This window comes from Nothobranchius furzeri, chromosome 12, assembly GCF_043380555.1.
Source record: "Nothobranchius furzeri strain GRZ-AD chromosome 12, NfurGRZ-RIMD1, whole genome shotgun sequence".
In the NCBI taxonomy this organism is placed as follows: Eukaryota; Metazoa; Chordata; class Actinopteri; order Cyprinodontiformes; family Nothobranchiidae; genus Nothobranchius; species Nothobranchius furzeri.
In genome coordinates this window covers 66,601,401-66,618,326 of record NC_091752.1, presented here as the reverse complement: position 1 = coordinate 66,618,326, position 16,926 = coordinate 66,601,401, and the positions used below count along the sequence as shown (strand labels likewise).

General features: G+C 45.1%; 1 protein-coding gene across 1 annotated transcript; it reads left to right on the top strand.

Annotated features, from left to right (window-relative positions):
* The first annotated feature begins 2,126 nt into the window (after window positions 1-2,126).
* LOC107376288 (uncharacterized) lies at window positions 2,127-16,613 on the top strand. The gene is made up of 13 exons (XM_015945314.3): window positions 2,127-2,596; window positions 3,241-3,396; window positions 4,531-4,649; window positions 6,550-6,718; window positions 6,795-6,913; window positions 8,545-10,060; window positions 11,911-12,065; window positions 12,287-12,339; window positions 13,478-13,599; window positions 13,679-13,859; window positions 15,424-15,571; window positions 16,169-16,235; window positions 16,571-16,613. Exons 1-13 carry the CDS (start codon window positions 2,188-2,190, stop codon window positions 16,585-16,587), a joined length of 3,231 nt encoding a protein of 1,076 aa, XP_015800800.3. The 5' UTR covers window positions 2,127-2,187; the 3' UTR covers window positions 16,588-16,613.
* Window positions 16,614-16,926: the final 313 nt, after the last annotated feature.

Below are 16,926 nucleotides of genomic sequence, written 5' to 3'. Positions count from 1 at the left end.
TCGCCTCGTCTCTTTTTACTGATACCTCTGTGAGTGGCACTAGCAACCCTTCATACATGTATGATGCACTTTAGAGAATTAAAATCCACCTTCCAGCAGCGGGCTACGGATACGTTCACGAGGAACCCAAACCAATGCTTACATGCAACAAAGACTAGTTCTTCTCATTTAACGCAACCCGTTTCCATGGTTATTCTCATTTAACGCAACCCGTTTCCATGGTTACCAACCAAAAGGGCCTTCGTTCATGTCCCCTTCATCACATCTGGGCACTTCCCACCTCCCGTGCTCACGTCACTACATCACATCTAAGGTCTAGCCTCTAGTTCTGCTCCTCCTGCTTTAATTTTATTTTTTTTACACCCGTCAGACAAAGACTTCCTCTCTCGGTGAAATCCAGACACACACACTGTGCTAAAACTCTGACTCTAAAGAAAACAACTCCTGGCTGTAGCTAGGCAACTCCAAAAATGAGTCATCTGTCTGCCGCACCCTTCATCAACTGATCCTCCCCACCACCACCACCACCACCCTCTGAACCTCCACCCGGCTCTTCCATGAGATTCCTTCCTGTGAAGCACGGTGAACACCGTGCATCCTTTCACATATGGAGCCAGAGGCAGAGCCTACAACAGCACCACCACTGCAGCCGGCACACGACCAGGCTGGTGACAAATCACAACTAATGTCATAAAAACTTTATTTAGTGCCATTAAAACAAAATTTGGTGGTAAAATTACAGGTTTTCTGTGACAAGCCTGAGGGCAGAGGGCCAACTGCACTACGAGTCAGATGACAGAAACAGGTGCGCTGCTGCCCTCTAGTGGACACCAGTAACCTGGAAGCTTTGAAGATATTTCACTAACATTTTATGCTGGAAGTTATTCATATAAGCTGATAATAGAACTCTTTTGTTCACATAATTAAAAAAATTCTAAACTGTTATCAACATCAGATGATTTCAAACTATAAAGGACCGATTTTCTTAGTGTTAGTATATTTGGAACCTTGCCGGTACTGACAGTGTTTAATGCATTTTTTAGACTTTTTTTATTTTGAATTTCAAATTCAGCTGCACAGTGGAGAAGTGGTTAGTGCTGCTGCCTTGCAGCAAGAAGGTCCTGGGTTCGATTCCCAACCTGAGGTCTTTCTGCGCGGAGTTTGCATGTTCACGTGAGTTCTCCCCAGGTACTTCCTCCCACAGTCCAAAAAATGACTGTCAGGTTGACTGGTCTATCTAAACTGTCCGTGTGTGTGTGTGCGTGTGTGTGTGTGTGTGTGTGTGCGTGTGCGTGTGTGTGTAAGGTTGTTTGTGTGTGTCTCTGTGTTGTCCTGCGATAGACTGGCGACCTGTCCAGGGTGTGCCCCATCTGTATGCCCGGAGGTTGCTGCCCCCGCGATCCTGCATGGACAAGCGGGTTAGACGATGGATGGGTTTTCAAATCCAGCAATTTATTAGTCCCAGAGGGAAATAAATAAATTAGTAATAAATTAAATTTGGTTTAGCAGTAAATAAATAAGGTTTGGACATTAATTAATTAATCAATTAATTGATTAATTAATTATTTATTTAGTGATTAAGTAAATAAATAATATGGAATCAGCTTTCTCGTGACCTAAAATGAGCTCCAACTCTAGAAACTTTTAAATCAAAATTGAAAACTTTCATGCATTCATCAGCCTTTGAATGAGTGTTTCTGATGCTTGTGCTCTGTAGCTGCTCACCCTTTCACTTTACCTTTTATCTGATTTTTAAATCTGAAATTGGTTTGTGTGCTCAGTTTGATCCAAATGCATTTGTGTGTTTTAACGACGCTGTCACGTTGATTCTGCTGTTCTTGCTCCTGGAGCGCTGCTGTGCCTAATACGTTTGATTTCAGGTCACACCAGGGCTACCTCACAGAACACACAGATGAAAACTGAGACAGCAAAACAGTTTTAGAGGCCATTTGGCTGCTTGATCGCCCGTTTGAAGAGAGCTCCTAAAATCTAAACATCACAGCAACAATAAAGGATTATTTTCTTTATTTTATTAACTGTTGCAGTGATCATCAGCTCCTGCTGAGCATGTGTGACTGATTACAGCCAATTAGTGAACAGGTGTGCTGGCAGGAAGTCTACAAATTAAAGTACCACAGGTTAGTGGGTCCCAGTGTTTAGGTGCATAGAGGAAAACTTGGATTGGTCATGCATTTAAAACAAAAAGCAAACAGCTTTGGTTTCCTGCTTCTTTACATAGTCACAACCTTACTGTCAGCTGGGAGGTGTGAGTCTACATCTCAGCCCCTCCAACCAGCCTCTCATGAGGCCTCGTCCAGGAATCTCCACCCAACGCCTACAAACGCCGTCCAGAGGAGGAAGAACAGAGCAGGAGGAACTGGACCAGAGCTGAGGCTCAAACCCAGGATGGTGGCGAGTGGCTTCAGACCTCGCTTCAAACGGAGACCGAGCGAGAAAGAAAAGCTCCTCAGCTCACCCAGACTTCCTGCTGGAAACTGTAGCAGAGGGATCATCAGACATGTGTTCCCGGGAAAGTTCTACACCACCGGTCAGATTGAGCCGAACCTCAAACATCTTCTTCATCAGGTGGATTCAGGTAAGAGGACCCGCGTCTGCCCGGTTCCTACGGGGCTCTGGTTGGAAATGAATGTATGAAATGCATAATCAGGCTACCGTAGCTAAAAAGTGTGTGTGTGTGTGTGTGTGTGTGTGTGTGTGTGTGTGTGTGTGTGTGTGTGTGTGTGTGTGTGTGTGTGTGTGTGTGTGTGTGTGTGTGTGTGTGTGTGTGTGTGTGTGTGTGTGTGTGTGTGTGTGTGTGTGTGTGTGTGTGTGTGTGTGTGTGTGTGTGTGTGTGTGTGTGTGTGTGTGTGTGTGTGTGTGTGTGTGTGTGTGTGTGTGTGTGTGTGTGTGTGTGTGTGTGTGTGTGTGTGTGTGTGTGTGTGTGTGTGTGTGTGTGTGTGTGTGTGTGTGTGTGTGTGTGTGTGTGTGTGTGTGTGTGTGTGTGTGTGTGTGTGTGTGTGTGTGTGTGTGTGTGTACCTTTTCAGTGATTGGCTCATCCTCGAACAGGATTATACTCATGGTGTGTGAACAGTTGTGTGTAGTAGGAGCAGGGTGTTAACGAGACATGTTTCTGGTGTACACACACACACACACACACACACACACACACACACACACACACACACGTGTGACTTCTGCTTTGCTGTGTGCTACATACATTTCCTGTTTGTGTTTTCCAGCCCTGGGTCGGGGAGGCCAGGCGAGGAGCAGCGGTCAGCAGTCCAGCGGTGCGAACGAGAGCTGGCAGAAGCTGGAGCCTACGGTGGAGTGTGGAGACGACTCCATGCTGCTGACGGTCAGGAGGAAACGAGCCATGCAGCTGCTGCTGGACCGAGGTCAGACAGCTCACACAACTGTTAAAGGTCACACACACTGATGTGTGTGTGTGTGTGTGTGGTGAAAATTGTCCTCTGCATGTGACTCGTGCCCATGAGCTTGAAGACATATTTGGTGGTTTAAGCCCCAATCCAACCCCTTGAAGCTGAGCGTCGATTTTCTAGGAGTGTCGGTGACAATTGGATCCCATTATTCAAGTCTTTGGCATGACCTGACCGGGACTTGAACTCCCAGTCCCAGGGGCGGACGCTCTACCACTCGGCCACTGAGCTGATCACTAGTCCAGAAAGATGGCTCTCTTCTTTTTATGATGTAGGTCAAGTAGAAGTGTGGAGTTAAGCAACAAATGACCAGGTTACTTTTGATCAGTAGTGATGACATCAGTGACGTCTGCATCATCAGTAGGCTGCAGGAACAGATTTATGTCAGCAGGTGGCAGAGTTGAGTGATTCTGGGCTGATGGTGATTTCTGATTCTTGTACTGCTTTGATACAGATTTATTATTTTTAGTCTGATATCTCAGATGTTTTCTGATTAATTTGAATGGAAGATCTCTTATTGCTACAGACTGTTCTTAAAGCTCTATAGCAGAAAAATGCTGCTACGGGAGCCTCAAGGTCCAATTAGTGCACAAAAATTATTTCAGGGGTGTCTGCTAGTAGAAGCTAACCGTTAGCAACTCCACAACATGGCAGAACTCCTCCAGGCTTGTGTTATTTATGAAGATACAGCATCAGCATGGCAGAGCAAACACACTCTGTGGTAGTTGTGTTAGCCAATCAGAGAAGAGATGTTTGCACACTGTCGAGTAAAACTCTAAATCCTGCTGTTCCCGACTCCTACGACTGACTTCTACCTCCTGGAACGGAAGTACCAGAGCTCCTTCTGCACGGAAAACTCCCGAGGCATTCCTTCACACTAGAGACCTCAGTCAAAGCAGCGAACGAGAGCTTTAGAGGAAACGACTTGTGTTCATAAGCTCGTTGGTCTAACGTGTTATTACTTTCTGGGTGTCTTGTGGAAATGAGCTGCAACTTGTTTTCCTCCTGCAGAGGAGTGGTGTGCTTCACCTTTTTATTTAGTAATTATTCCAAACATAAATGTAATGGCCAATGTAATGGTTCTGTCCGTAGGGAATGAGTCGTCGCTGCTGCTGTTCCAGCTTCCCCCTCGGTGTGGTTACTCTGTTCAATCCACAGTGAGGGACTTCAGTCTGAGGGCTCAGTACGACGCCTGCCACGTGGCTCTACAGGTGCACTTTGGCTTGTTTCAGTCACAATGTCATGCTTTACTTAAACTGGACACTTCTGAGCATCACATTTAAATCCTGAGCTAGTTTATGTGCAAGGGCGCCCCCAAGGGGTGGCCAGGGGTGGCCATGGCCCCCCCAGGAAAAGTCAGTGTTAATAAATCATATTAATGTTTAGTCAAACCATATATTGATCTTGTTTGTTCAAGACATAATTGTAAACCAAATAAAATAATAAAATAAATTCAAGAAATAATCAGAATAAAAAAATAAATACATACGTTTCTGCTGCTCACCATTTTAAAGTTTTTATCTCTATAGTTTTTTGTGAACACAGCAACAGGTGAATTAACCTAAAAAATGTAATTTTACATACAATTTGGAATAACATTTTAAATAACTGAAATGTCTGTAAAATTTAAGTTGAATGATTTGGATACGTACTGCTTTTTTTAAATAAAAATGAATGAAGGAGCAATGCTACATGCTAAACTCTCCCAGAGTTACAACAAGGACCAATTTGGTGTGCCACCCCAAAAATATATTTGGTCCCATCTGGCCACCCCTACCCCTATCAAAATTTTCAGGAGGCGCCCGTTTATGTGGTACGTGGGATTTAGTCAAAACCATTAATCTTTGTAGTGCTGGTTAGCAGACGCATGTTTAATGGAAGTGTAGAGATTAACAACATACTAGAATCAACACTGTTAGCTATCAGTTGTTAATTCTGAGAATGACCGAGCATATTAGCATGTGAGCCTGTATCATGTATAAATATCCAAGATACTTATATAATCAATAGAAGCTCATACCCCAATTCACTTAGTCTATTTTTAATCCAGAGATTAATGTTTAATTTAAGATAATTACATTTTATAGCAAAAGTTTATTTTTGAATCAGAAGCTAGGAATCTTTGCATTTTCAATAACCAGAAATATTATCCCTTTCTGTGTTTCAATTCAATAACGAGGCAAGTTTAAAAAAGAAGAAATTTTATTACTAACAATTTTAAACTTAAAGATTTGAACAATTATAAACAACAATTCATGGATGACAATTTAATGACATTTTTTAACAGCTTTGATATCCTCTGGTCCAGAGATGTCGCCGGGTACACAGTCGAGCGTTTGGCTTAGCTGTTTAGAAGTTTCTCGTCTTAACTTTACTCAGAAGTCAACTCTGTAAGGAGTTTTTCGTCAGCTGGTTACAGTTTACGTTTATTCTTGGCTATTGTCGGCGTGACAGAACAGCTTGGCAGAGGGTCAGGACGGCCGTCCCGTCTCCTCGGGGTGGTGTTGGTTCAAGACCTGACTTGAAGCTGGTGTTGGTTAGTTTACAAAGTTGTCAGAACACTCCCACTCTCTCAACAAGAAAGCTTTGGTCATGCGTCAAAAACATGTGTTGGCAGTTATTGTTTAGATGAACTCTGTGTTAGATGGATAAGGTGGAAGCTGGCCGCCTTTGCTGAACACATTACTGTCATCAACCATAATCATAATTGATCATTATTACACCAAAATAATAATTCATTTCATGTAATTAAAATACCTTTATACTGAACCAAGTGATTATTTATGATGATTATAATAAACGGTAATAAAATCAAAGTTTATTAATATTAATTATTATCATCGTGAACTTGAAGTGTCCTTCTCCTGGGACGGAACAACAGCAGCAGATAAGATGGATCTTTAGCAGACATCATGGCTCCTTGGTTAATCTGTGGATTTAAAAGTACTGTTCGACCCAGCTTGACCCAGCTGGGTAAATGTGATCTTTGCCACAAAATGGAGAACCTTCCGTGATGCTACAGAAGTGACTGTGGTCTAAAGGAGAGTTCGGGGCTTTCCCAGTGGCTGAGAGCTGCTTCCAGCTGAAATCTTAACGTGTTTTTAAATGCAGGGGGGCAGCCATGTTTTGCCGCTCCTTTGGCGGGGGATTCCAGTCAAGGTGTCCTGTCCCGAGTCTCAGATCAGACTTCCAGGAGAGAGGCCGACCTCCCTCTGCTGCTTTCCGAACGGGATGACTTTCAGGCTTTCAGACCTGTCTGCTGAGGAGTCGCGTGTAAATGGTACAAAACTTTCTATTAAAAAATTCACCCTTTTTGTCTTTTTAATCTGAATTTGTTTGAATTTGTTTCCACAAAGTGAGAGGAGAATGGACACCTTTATCCCTGTTGGCCAAGCGGTGTGGCTACACCCTCCACAGACGAGATGCCGCTGTGATCATCGCAGCCCCGTTTGTTACCTGTGGAGTCTCGCTGAAGGTAAAACTCAGTGGCTACAAACCAGTTAAACCTCAGGCGTTGAGTCGGGTTCTGATGAAGACGGTGTTCGCTGATCAGAATTAAGTTGGCATGGCGACACTCGGATCCTGCTTCACCATGAATCGGGCGGTGTTCACATGTAGCTGGGTTGTTTAACTCAAACATCCTCCCCCGCCCATCTAATTAACTTGGGTCCACACCACCTCGTCTTAAGCAGGACATCCAGAGGCAGCACAATCATAGGCATGCCAAGCCTGTAGGTGGCAGTAGTTTCCCTGTAGGTGGCAGTAGTTTCCCTGTAGGTGGCAGTAGTTTCCCTGTAGGTGGCAGTAGTTTCCCTGTAGGTGGCAGTAGTTTCCCTGTAGGTGGCAGTAGTTTCCCTGTAGGTGGCAGTAGTTTCCCTGTAGGTGGCAGTAGTTTCCCTGTAGGTGGCAGTAGTTTCCCTGTAGGTGGCAGTAGTTTCCCTGTAGGTGGCAGTAGTTTCCCTGTAGGTGGCAGTAGTTTCCCTGTAGGTGGCAGTAGTTTCCCTGTAGGTGGCAGTAGTTTCCCTGTAGGTGGCAGTAGTTTCCCTGTGGGTGGCAGTAGTTTCCCTGTGGGTGGCAGTAGTTTCCCTGTGGGTGGCAGTAGTTTCCCTGTGGGTGGCAGTAGTTTCCCTGTGGGTGGCAGTAGTTTCCCTGTGGGTGGCAGTAGTTTCCCTGTGGGTGGCAGTAGTTTCCCTGTGGGTGGCAGTAGTTTCCCTGTGGGTGGCAGTAGTTTCCCTGTGGGTGGCAGTAGTTTCCCTGTGGGTGGCAGTAGTTTCCCTGTGGGTGGCAGTAGTTTCCCTGTGGGTGGCAGTAGTTTCCCTGTGGGTGGCAGTAGTTTCCCTGTGGGTGGCAGTAGTTTCCCTGTGGGTGGCAGTAGTTTCCCTGTGGGTGGCAGTAGTTTCCCTGTGGGTGGCAGTAGTTTCCAGAACCTTTAGAATCTTTACTTTTACGAGGTGGTGGATGATAACTGTCCTCCACGTGGTCCTTCACCTGTGGTCTTCTAGAGCAGTTACTGAGCCAGTGAAACAAGCTAGCGACGTCGGAGCATTTGTGTCGCGGAGCGAAACCTAAAACTTTGGTGATTTTTCACTTTAGAGCTCTTGAAATACTAGTCTGGGTCGTCATCCACATAAAAGTAAAGCTGAAACCACAAACTGCAGAAGATCTTGGTTTTGTGGCTCACCCGGCTGCATGTGTAGAGGGTCTAGAAGTTGGTTCGGCTGTGTGGGAGTCAGGTCCGAACACTGCTATGTTTATAAACACAGTGAACTCCCATCAGCTGGCGTCTGCAGGTCCTGCTGGGGTGTCGTTTCTCTTCACAGCGGTGTTTAACTTAGAAGATGGAATGGGTGTTACTTAAAATGATGTTTATAACCTGACCAGTGGGTGAACTGTCTTTACTCCGTAATGATCCGTTCAGAAACTCGCTGAACTAACCTCCAACACTGATGGTGTCGCGTCTGTAAAACGATTCTGTGGAAAACGAAGTGATTCTTGGCTCGTGAATGACTTTGGTCAGGATCGGAGCAAAAGAATCGTGACTGGCACATCTCAGATGTTCACCTGCTTCTCTGCAGATCTGAATGTGGTTATTTTCCATGTCTACAGGATGGAAAACACACACTTTATCTTCGAATGGGAAGGAAAACCTATTCATTGGCCTGTCCTGTCCGTCCCCTTGAGGAACTTCCTGTTACCCGACAGTCTCTCGCTGATGGGCCTCCTGACCTCACAACGAGAGCCGTAAAACCGAACCTCGAGTCTTTGAGTCCTTTACTGTGGATCCCACCTTTCTACTTGGCTCCCCCCAACTACCCCCACCCTACATATCCAAACGTTGTCCTGTACGGCTCCCCTAATCCTCCACCTTCGGCGCAGGAGTCTGCTCTTGGCGCCCAGCAAAAGCACAGCGATGACATCTACCACCAGATTCCTCTGATGGAGGCGTACCTTTCAGCTCAACACCAAGCGAAGGATTCGGGTCCGTTGGAGCAGAATAAACGTCAGCATCCCGAAGTTCCCGTTTTGGATCTCTTTGATAAAGGTGCTGATGCTACATGCGTTCCTGTACAGGTGGAAACTCCTCGCCCCCCTCCTCCAGGCCATGATTTCAGCTCCTACTACCACTACTACCACCTCCCAAAGATTCCCCTTCCTGTAACGCCTCAGAAATCCAAACCAGGTCCAGGAGCGTCCGGAGAGTTCTCAACAAACTCTCGGAAACCTGAAACTCCATCAGTGCTCCCTAAAACCAAACAGTCTGACACGGGTCCTCTTCCTGTTACTATGCCATCTCCACACACGGTCCCAACACGTTCCCAGGTGTCTGCGCGGTACGCTCCCTACCCTCTACAGCCTTTTCCGTACTTCTATTACTACTTCCCACATATTTCTAAGGGCGAGGTGAAACGGTTGGGTCTTTATTATCCGGACTTGGCCACAAAAACAAACCTGTCCCTTGTCCTTTCCACTAAGTCGTCGGAACGCTCCGGCTATGATGAACACAAAGTAAATCCGTCTTCAAACGAGCTGAACGTGGATAAAACGGACTCACTGGTACAGGCTGGCGGTGAAAGACGAGCCGCTGCGGTGACTCTTGCGGTGCAGTTTCCATTCTCAAAGCGTCGCTCCCTCCAACCAGCTCCTCTTGCTGTTCCTCCTCCTGAACATGTCCTCCCAACTCCTGGTTTCACCTACAACGCTGATCCCTACAAGTACTACTACCATCCTTACTACAACTACTATCTGAAGTACTACACACCCAAGGCTTCACATGAAACATCCAAACATGGGGCTCAAAGTGCAACCACAGCTGCAGCACCTTCTGGTCACAAACCCCGAACCACCTCTCCACCCTCAGAGCATCATCTACAGGACCAGCGTTATCTCTATTACTACTATCTCTACTACCTGCCTCACATGCTCAAGTACAAGCAGAAGCTACTACATGGAGGCGGCGAAGACACTTCTCAGCTCTCCTCCGGTCTTGATAAGCAGCCATCTGCTCCAGCTGCAGAGGCAGGGTGGTCTGGTGACCCCCCTCCAATACACGGCCTTCTCAGTCCATCTAAAGCCGCAGGACAACACGGTGGAAATGGAGGGAAGCTGGATAAAAAGATGCAAGGTGATCGTCACTCGTTTTTTCTGTCTTTAGGTGCACCAGGAAACAGTTTTTGCAGTTTTTATTTGTTTTTAAGATACAGGATTTGTTAATCTGTTCATTTTCTACAGAATGTGAGGTCAGTGCTTCAAAAGGATTTAAGGATTAAAATTTACACCAGCGTTTATCCTGCTAGTAAAAATGTTTTAGACGTTTCCTGCTCCTCCCCCCTACTGGTTGAAGGTGGAATTACAACTGTCGTAAACAAAGCTGCTGTAGCTAGCACTAACATTAGCTAACACCAACACGAGCTAGCTGATAATTAAACAAACCACAAAGTGAAAAGATCCAAACTGGCAGACGAAAAATATTACTTCAAAATCCAGTAACAACAAAGCCAGGTCACCATCAGTCTGTGATTTTGTAGCCTCCTTTAGCTCCCTCTAGCTAGCGTAGGCCGTGCCAATGTTCACTCTGGTTTTAGCTCTTTGCTTCACCTTCAAAGACATTAAGCCTTATTTATACTTCTCTGTCAGCTCGAGTGTGGAGTCATTTTACTATGGTTTGCATAGTTTAATGTATTTTAGGGACTTCTCAATACAGATAAAATTGTCCCTCATTCTCCAACTCTTCTTGCGATTTCCACCTCTAAACCCACGTTTCTAGACATTTCTGTCCACCATTAAAAATGCTTGCTCCATATCTTTGCACTCCTTTAGTCACAAATTCATATTTTTGGACCTTTTCTACGCTGCGTGCTTCAATCTGCTCTGTGTCGGCTGCTAAATATCTTTTTGTTTGAGGGGGCAATGGTGGTGCTGTTGAAATTAAAGGAAGCAACATTCTGACCAATTAAATGCTTGCGGTCTCCGTCACTTTTCAATGGATAAACAGTTGTGCATGTCTTCGTCAATGCTAAATGGCTGTGTGTCCATACAGACAGGGACACAAGTATAAATTAGGCTTTACACTTTTACTTCCAGGCTCCACCATGATGCCAACAAAAAAGTTAACTTATTTTTTTGCTTTTTGATAATCAGCAAACAAAAAAAAACTAACTGCTAGCATTACAGCTAACAACCGTAAAGCAGGTAAAGGGCGCCCCCTATAGGGGGGTGCGGTATTTGGTCTGCAGAGGGGTGTCGGACACGAAGCTGGTCAGGTTGCTAATTCAACAACCACTGAGATCAACGGTAAAACTCTAGCTTAAAGTTTTAAAAGCTGTTTAGTGTTACTGAACTGAAATAACTCTACACCAGTACTGGTTCTCAGTTATTTTGTGGTTCTGACCTGCTGATATCAATCTTAAAGTTTAAAACCAAAAATCTAAAATGATGCATCTAGCTTTTAAAAACTGCATAAGTACAATAACTATAGGGGTTAGTCGTATTATGTAATGAATACAATTTCCCCCTGCCACCTGTAGACCCTCCACCAGGGGGCAGTATAGGGCTGGATCGGGCAGGTTTCTGGTGAAGGTGCTAATCCTGATGCTCCATCTGGACACCTTAAGGCCAGAAGGGGTTAACGGAATACCGTCCACATAGAAACAATAAAAACGGTGCGTTATGAACCAGAGAAACTAAATCTGTCTGATCACCAGTTAAACAGATCAGGAGACGGTGGGCTTGAACAAAACAAAGTTGGACATTTTTTCTTACCGTTTGCTTTATTCACTCGGATCACCTTCAGGCTAATCTGGACACACCCATCGCCCCACCCTGAGCTGTCAGTTTGACTAAACCCATCTTGTTGATACTTGTCTGAATCTGTGATTCTCAGGCTGGACTTCTACACCCACAGTGTTTGTTTTATCCTCCGGTTTTAATCTCAGAGCTGCCTAACTTGTCCTTTTGTGTGTTTTGAGTTAACAGACACACAAGGGCAGTATTTGGTCTTTGCTGTGCCTCGCTCTGTGGCGAATCCCTCAGTAGATCCTCCTGACAACAGCAAACATCCATGCGTGCTGCAGAAGGTCAGCTCTCCTGACCTCCACTTTCCTCAGGATGGCTGTGACCCAGACCATCATGTAAGGTTCACTTCTCTGCACATTCATCCCCAAATCCTCAAAACTACTTTGGTTTATGCTGCTGCTGCAAACTGATCTAAATTCCTGATGTTCAGATTTGAGCTTAAATGCACGTTTACATAAAATTAGACGCAAATATTCTTCGAAACTAAACATCAAAACCTCTGAAAAGTCAGTTTCTGAACCAAACCTGTTTTGTGTGACATGTTTTATCATCTCAGGAGTTTGGTCAGAGGATCCAGTCCCACGAGGACATCGGTTCTTCTCCTGGCAGGTACGTCACCGATGGCTGCCTTTGTTCTGTCAGCATTCAGAGTTAGCGGTTTGTTTACATTCAGTTTATCTCCATTCATGCCATCAGTTTCCCAAGAATTCTCCTTTTGCATTGCAAACAGCATTGGCACGACTGACTCGGAAAGCAGGAACGAAATTGCACACAGCAGCCATGTTTCCACTCTGGGGGTTCAGGAAACTTCTGTGAGGGAGGAAAGTGACGGAGCTACGATGGACCGGTCGTCTTAGCCGTTACAAAACCAAAGTTGTCAGAACTTTGCCTGATTAGCGCCAAAAGGTGTCCACGGACAATTATAGCTGCAGTCTGCTCGGCTGTCAGGGATGTACGAGCACCGGAGGTTCTGATGGTGGGAACTGGCCTGTTGACTCAGGTATATCATTTTCACCATCAGGGACCTAAGTAGCACATAGAAGACCCATACGCAGCCACGTCAGTTTGGCTCCTCCTACTTGAGCTGGTCACCGGTCCGTTTTTACCAAATCTTATTCCTCAACCAGGAGCTGCTGGGTAGTGGCGTATCGCAGTAGCACATAAAGTAGGATAAGCTGTCCAAGAGCTTCCAGCCAGGTACCAGTCACACACCTGTGACTGCAACACACCTGGCAGCTCTTGGATTTTACCAACTGGAGAATGATGAAGAGGCTTTTGGTACTTTTAGCAGTGGCGGTACTCCTTCCACTGACGCGTGGCCGTTCCACTGACGCGTGGCCGTTCCACTGACGCGTGGCCGTTCCACTGACGCGTGGCCGTTCCACTGACGCGTGGCCGTTCCACTGACGCGTGGCCGTTCCACTGACGCGTGGTCGTTCCACTGACGCGTGGTCGTTCCACTGACGCGTGGCCGTTACAAACTCCTAATAAAGGCGACAAATCTGGCTTTCTGACGATGTCATTTATTGACAAAAATCACTTTCAACATCAAGTAAGCAACCAAATATGAGTTTTCTACAGCTGTTTGGAAAAAGGGACCTTATTACAAGCTTGCTGGTCTGAGGAAGCGCAGTGACCCTTAAATAACTTCCTGGAAAAGAAACTCAAAGAATCCTGCAAGAGAACGGAAACACGGAAAGGCTCTGTCTCGGACTGAACAGGATCTCCTGATTATCTCTGCCTGCAGGTTTCTGGTGGGGTGTAGTTCCCCTCACTCTTCAGGTGAAGTCCAGTTCCTTCTGATGGACCAACGTCCTCCTGCTCCACCGACACCAGCTGCTGCCACTGTGCTCATGAGAATCACAGCAGGTCTGTTTCATTTTAAGTGTCGCACCACAACCCTTTAAAATGGCACTAAAAAGGAGCCCTTTTTGTTTTGTTGTTGAAGATGAGTCATTCAGCAGCTTCTACCCAGAAGCTCACCTTCCCCTCAGCCTGATCCAGGGTAGACCCTTTTTCGTGGAGCTGAGACTGGAGCAGCCCCCTGAGCCGAACGCCGTGCTGCTGGTCCACTCCTGCCTGGCCTACACTCAGACTCCGGAGCTCAGCTGGGTGGTGTTTTACGACAGGTCTGTGTGGATGATGCAATAGTTGGTATGATTAAGCTGGTCTTTGTATAAGAAATCCTGCATGTTGGTTGAATTTCCTCCTGTTTGTGGCCTGGGTAAGTTGGACTTTTGTTTGCATGAAGAAATGAAAGCAGAGATTGGCTGGTTTGTTGGTTCTGAGTGCAGAAACTGGTCCAAGCAGGTTTATGACATGGTTTTAGTCATGAATGTAGCTTTAGGATCATCAAGATCGGAGCCGATTTTATCGATTTACTGAACGTTCACAATAAATTGAAGCAAAACCATAGATCTGCAGGGTCCATTTAGTGCAGCAAGCTTTACAATTCTGGAAAGTAACAACTAGATGAACTTCTGCATCTGAATGGGGTTTCTATTTTTGTTAAACTGTTGAATGTTTAAATCTTTTTTTATTCACGATAATGTAAAATAAACCAAAGTAGAAAAATTCACACTGTTTGACAAAAAGTATTACAAGTCCAGTAGCAACAAAGCCAGGTCATCATCAGTCCACGGGTGTTTGTCAATGTCAAGGCGATGTCTTGCGAGGCCAGGCGCCTTGCTTACGAGGACACTGTCCTTCCTTGGCTTGCATCACGTGACCACTGCTTCCATGGCGGTCACATAACGTTACGTGACACGGGAGATAACGTTATTCTATACAGAAGTTTCTATATAAATGTAAGCCTTTTTACTTTTTAAAATTGTGTATATATTTAAATTAAATATGTAAGCGAGTTACTACCCGCTAGCCAAGCTGCAACTACTAAGCAACTAACCAACCATCGCTAACTGCTTTAGATCTAAAAAAAAAAAAAAATAACATTTTAAATTGCATTTAAACTTAAAAATTGCCCCCAAAGTAGCTGCCGGCTTCTGATCTGCCGTCCTTTGAAAATACAGTGGTGTATTCTGGGAAATTTGACCGAGGCTAGGCTACAAGACACCTCCCGTGTATCCTTGCTCAGCTAGCTAAACGGCTAACAAACGGAGAACATACGCCTCGGTAGATCATGAACTGTGGAACACGCCTTGGTGGCTCCCGATGACTGACTTATCTCCTAGGCAACAGGGGTGGGACCAAGACCTAAAGGCAAGGTTCCTTGGCATTGAGAAACACCCCATGATTCCGTAGCCTCCTTTAGCTCCCTCAAGCTAGCGTAGGTGGCGCCGATGTTCACTCTGGTTTTAGCTCTTTGCTTCATCTTCAGAGACATTACTCTAACTTTTACTCCAAGGCTCTGCCTTCCCTTTATGATTTTTGATTGGTGAACTGAGAATGCTAACGGCTAGCATTACAGCTAACAGCTAAAAAGGAGGTTACAGGTGCCCCCTCTAAAACACCCGCCTGCTCCACAAAACTATCTAATGCAGCTTTTGGTCAGCAGTGGGCTGCAGAGTGGTGTCGAACATTAAACTGGCAAAGTTTCTAACCTAGGAATCACTCGGATCAATGTTAAAGTTTCCAGAAGTCTGTTGGTACTTCAAGGGTCGATGTTTTCTGCCTTGCTATTTTGTCAACGTAAGTCTTTTCAACATTTGTAATTGTAAAATTTAATGTGTTCAGTTGCAGCAGCGGAGGATTTTCACAGCTGCTTCCTTCCTCGGACTCGAAGTACATCCAGAGGATTAAAATTCCCAGCTTCCCCTCCCTCCCTGTAGAAGGTTCAGCATACAGGTTTCATGGAGGATACCTGACCCTGGAGGATCCAGAGGTGGGTCCTGCACTCACATTTGGGCCACGTACACATACAGCCGGGCTTTTGAAAAAGAATATCCCGCCCCGCTCATAAGAAAAAAGCTTGGGTCCACACAAACTCATTTTCAGAAAAAAGCTAATAAAGTTTTTAAAGCCCCTTCATAGTAATGCCAAGCCTGTAGGTGGCGGTAGTTCCCCAAATATTTGTACTTGCTGAAAAACATACTTTAGACGTTAAGTGACTAGGTGGTGGGCAACAACTGACCTCGACATCTGTCACCAGTGATCTTCTACATAGTGCAGCAACTAAGCTAGTAAAAAAGCTAACGAGGGTAAGCACAAGTAGCACACGTGTTAGCATTTTTGTCGCATGCAGCGTTGTTGCGAAACCTAAAACACAATTTTATTTACGTCCACAAACAAATCCTGATGACGCAGAGAGTTGTAAATCTCCACTTTTGGGAGGATAACTGCCCAAACTGTGAAAAAAAAATTCTGTTTTGTGGGATGCCTGGCCTCATGTGTACAGGGTCCCAGTCTCAGTCAGGTTTAACCAAATTTTTATTACCAGTGTTGTAAAATAACTTTTTTTTTTCTTTTTCCTCAATCTTAGGTTCACTTTTTATGCCTGACAGAAATATGCTCAACTGCTCACGGAGACTGCAGCAGGTGCAACAAAGGTAAAATCCCTAAGCATATCCTGTTCCTCGAGGCCCACTGTCCCACTTGTTTTTAGACGTTTCCCTGCTCCAACGCCTGATTAAAAATAAATAAAAAAATAAAATAAAATAAATAGAATCAGGTCCTTTCAGAAAACGTGGATCATCTATTCATCTGAATCAGGGAAAAGTCTAAAGCGTGGAGGTTTGGTTGATGTCCTAAAGGAAAATACTTGGTGCTTTGGAAGTTTGTGCGTGTGATAATAGGCAGGGTGATTAAGGCTTTATGAAGAGCTACACCAGTACAGGACATCTGATAATGATTCTATTGAGTAACGATTGATCTTTTCCCACAGGTACAAACAGCAAGTGACCGAATAAAGACTTTAAAAACTGCAACTGGTCTTTGTGTTGAAATGAGTAACAAATGTGCCTAATGTTGTGGCCAGTCCTGGGGTCTCATTTATCAAACATTGCGTAGAATCCTTACTATAACCGGACTTAAACTCGGCAAAAAATGTACTTGCACCAAGTAGGTTTGTGATCTATCAAACATGGAGTACACACAGCTGCACGCAATCCCTGCTTCATAAATCAGACTGACGAGAATGTTCTGTGTGAAAACGAAGCGGTACAAGTGATAATGATGCAGGATTTCATAATTTTATCCTTAGCGGCGGCACTGCCGGTGCTCTCCATGTCCAAAATGTGC

Excerpts from the sequence above, each read along its gene's own strand:
- LOC107376288 (XM_015945314.3), top strand. The coding sequence starts at position 2,188 with ATGCATTTAAAACAAAAAGCAAACAGCTTTGGTTTCCTGCTTCTTTAC. Across the intron at positions 3,397-4,530 it reads GCAGCTGCTGCTGGACCGAG|GGAATGAGTCGTCGCTGCTG; the intron begins GTCAGACAGCTC and ends TTCTGTCCGTAG. Across the intron at positions 15,572-16,168 it reads TGACCCTGGAGGATCCAGAG|GTTCACTTTTTATGCCTGAC; the intron begins GTGGGTCCTGCA and ends CCTCAATCTTAG.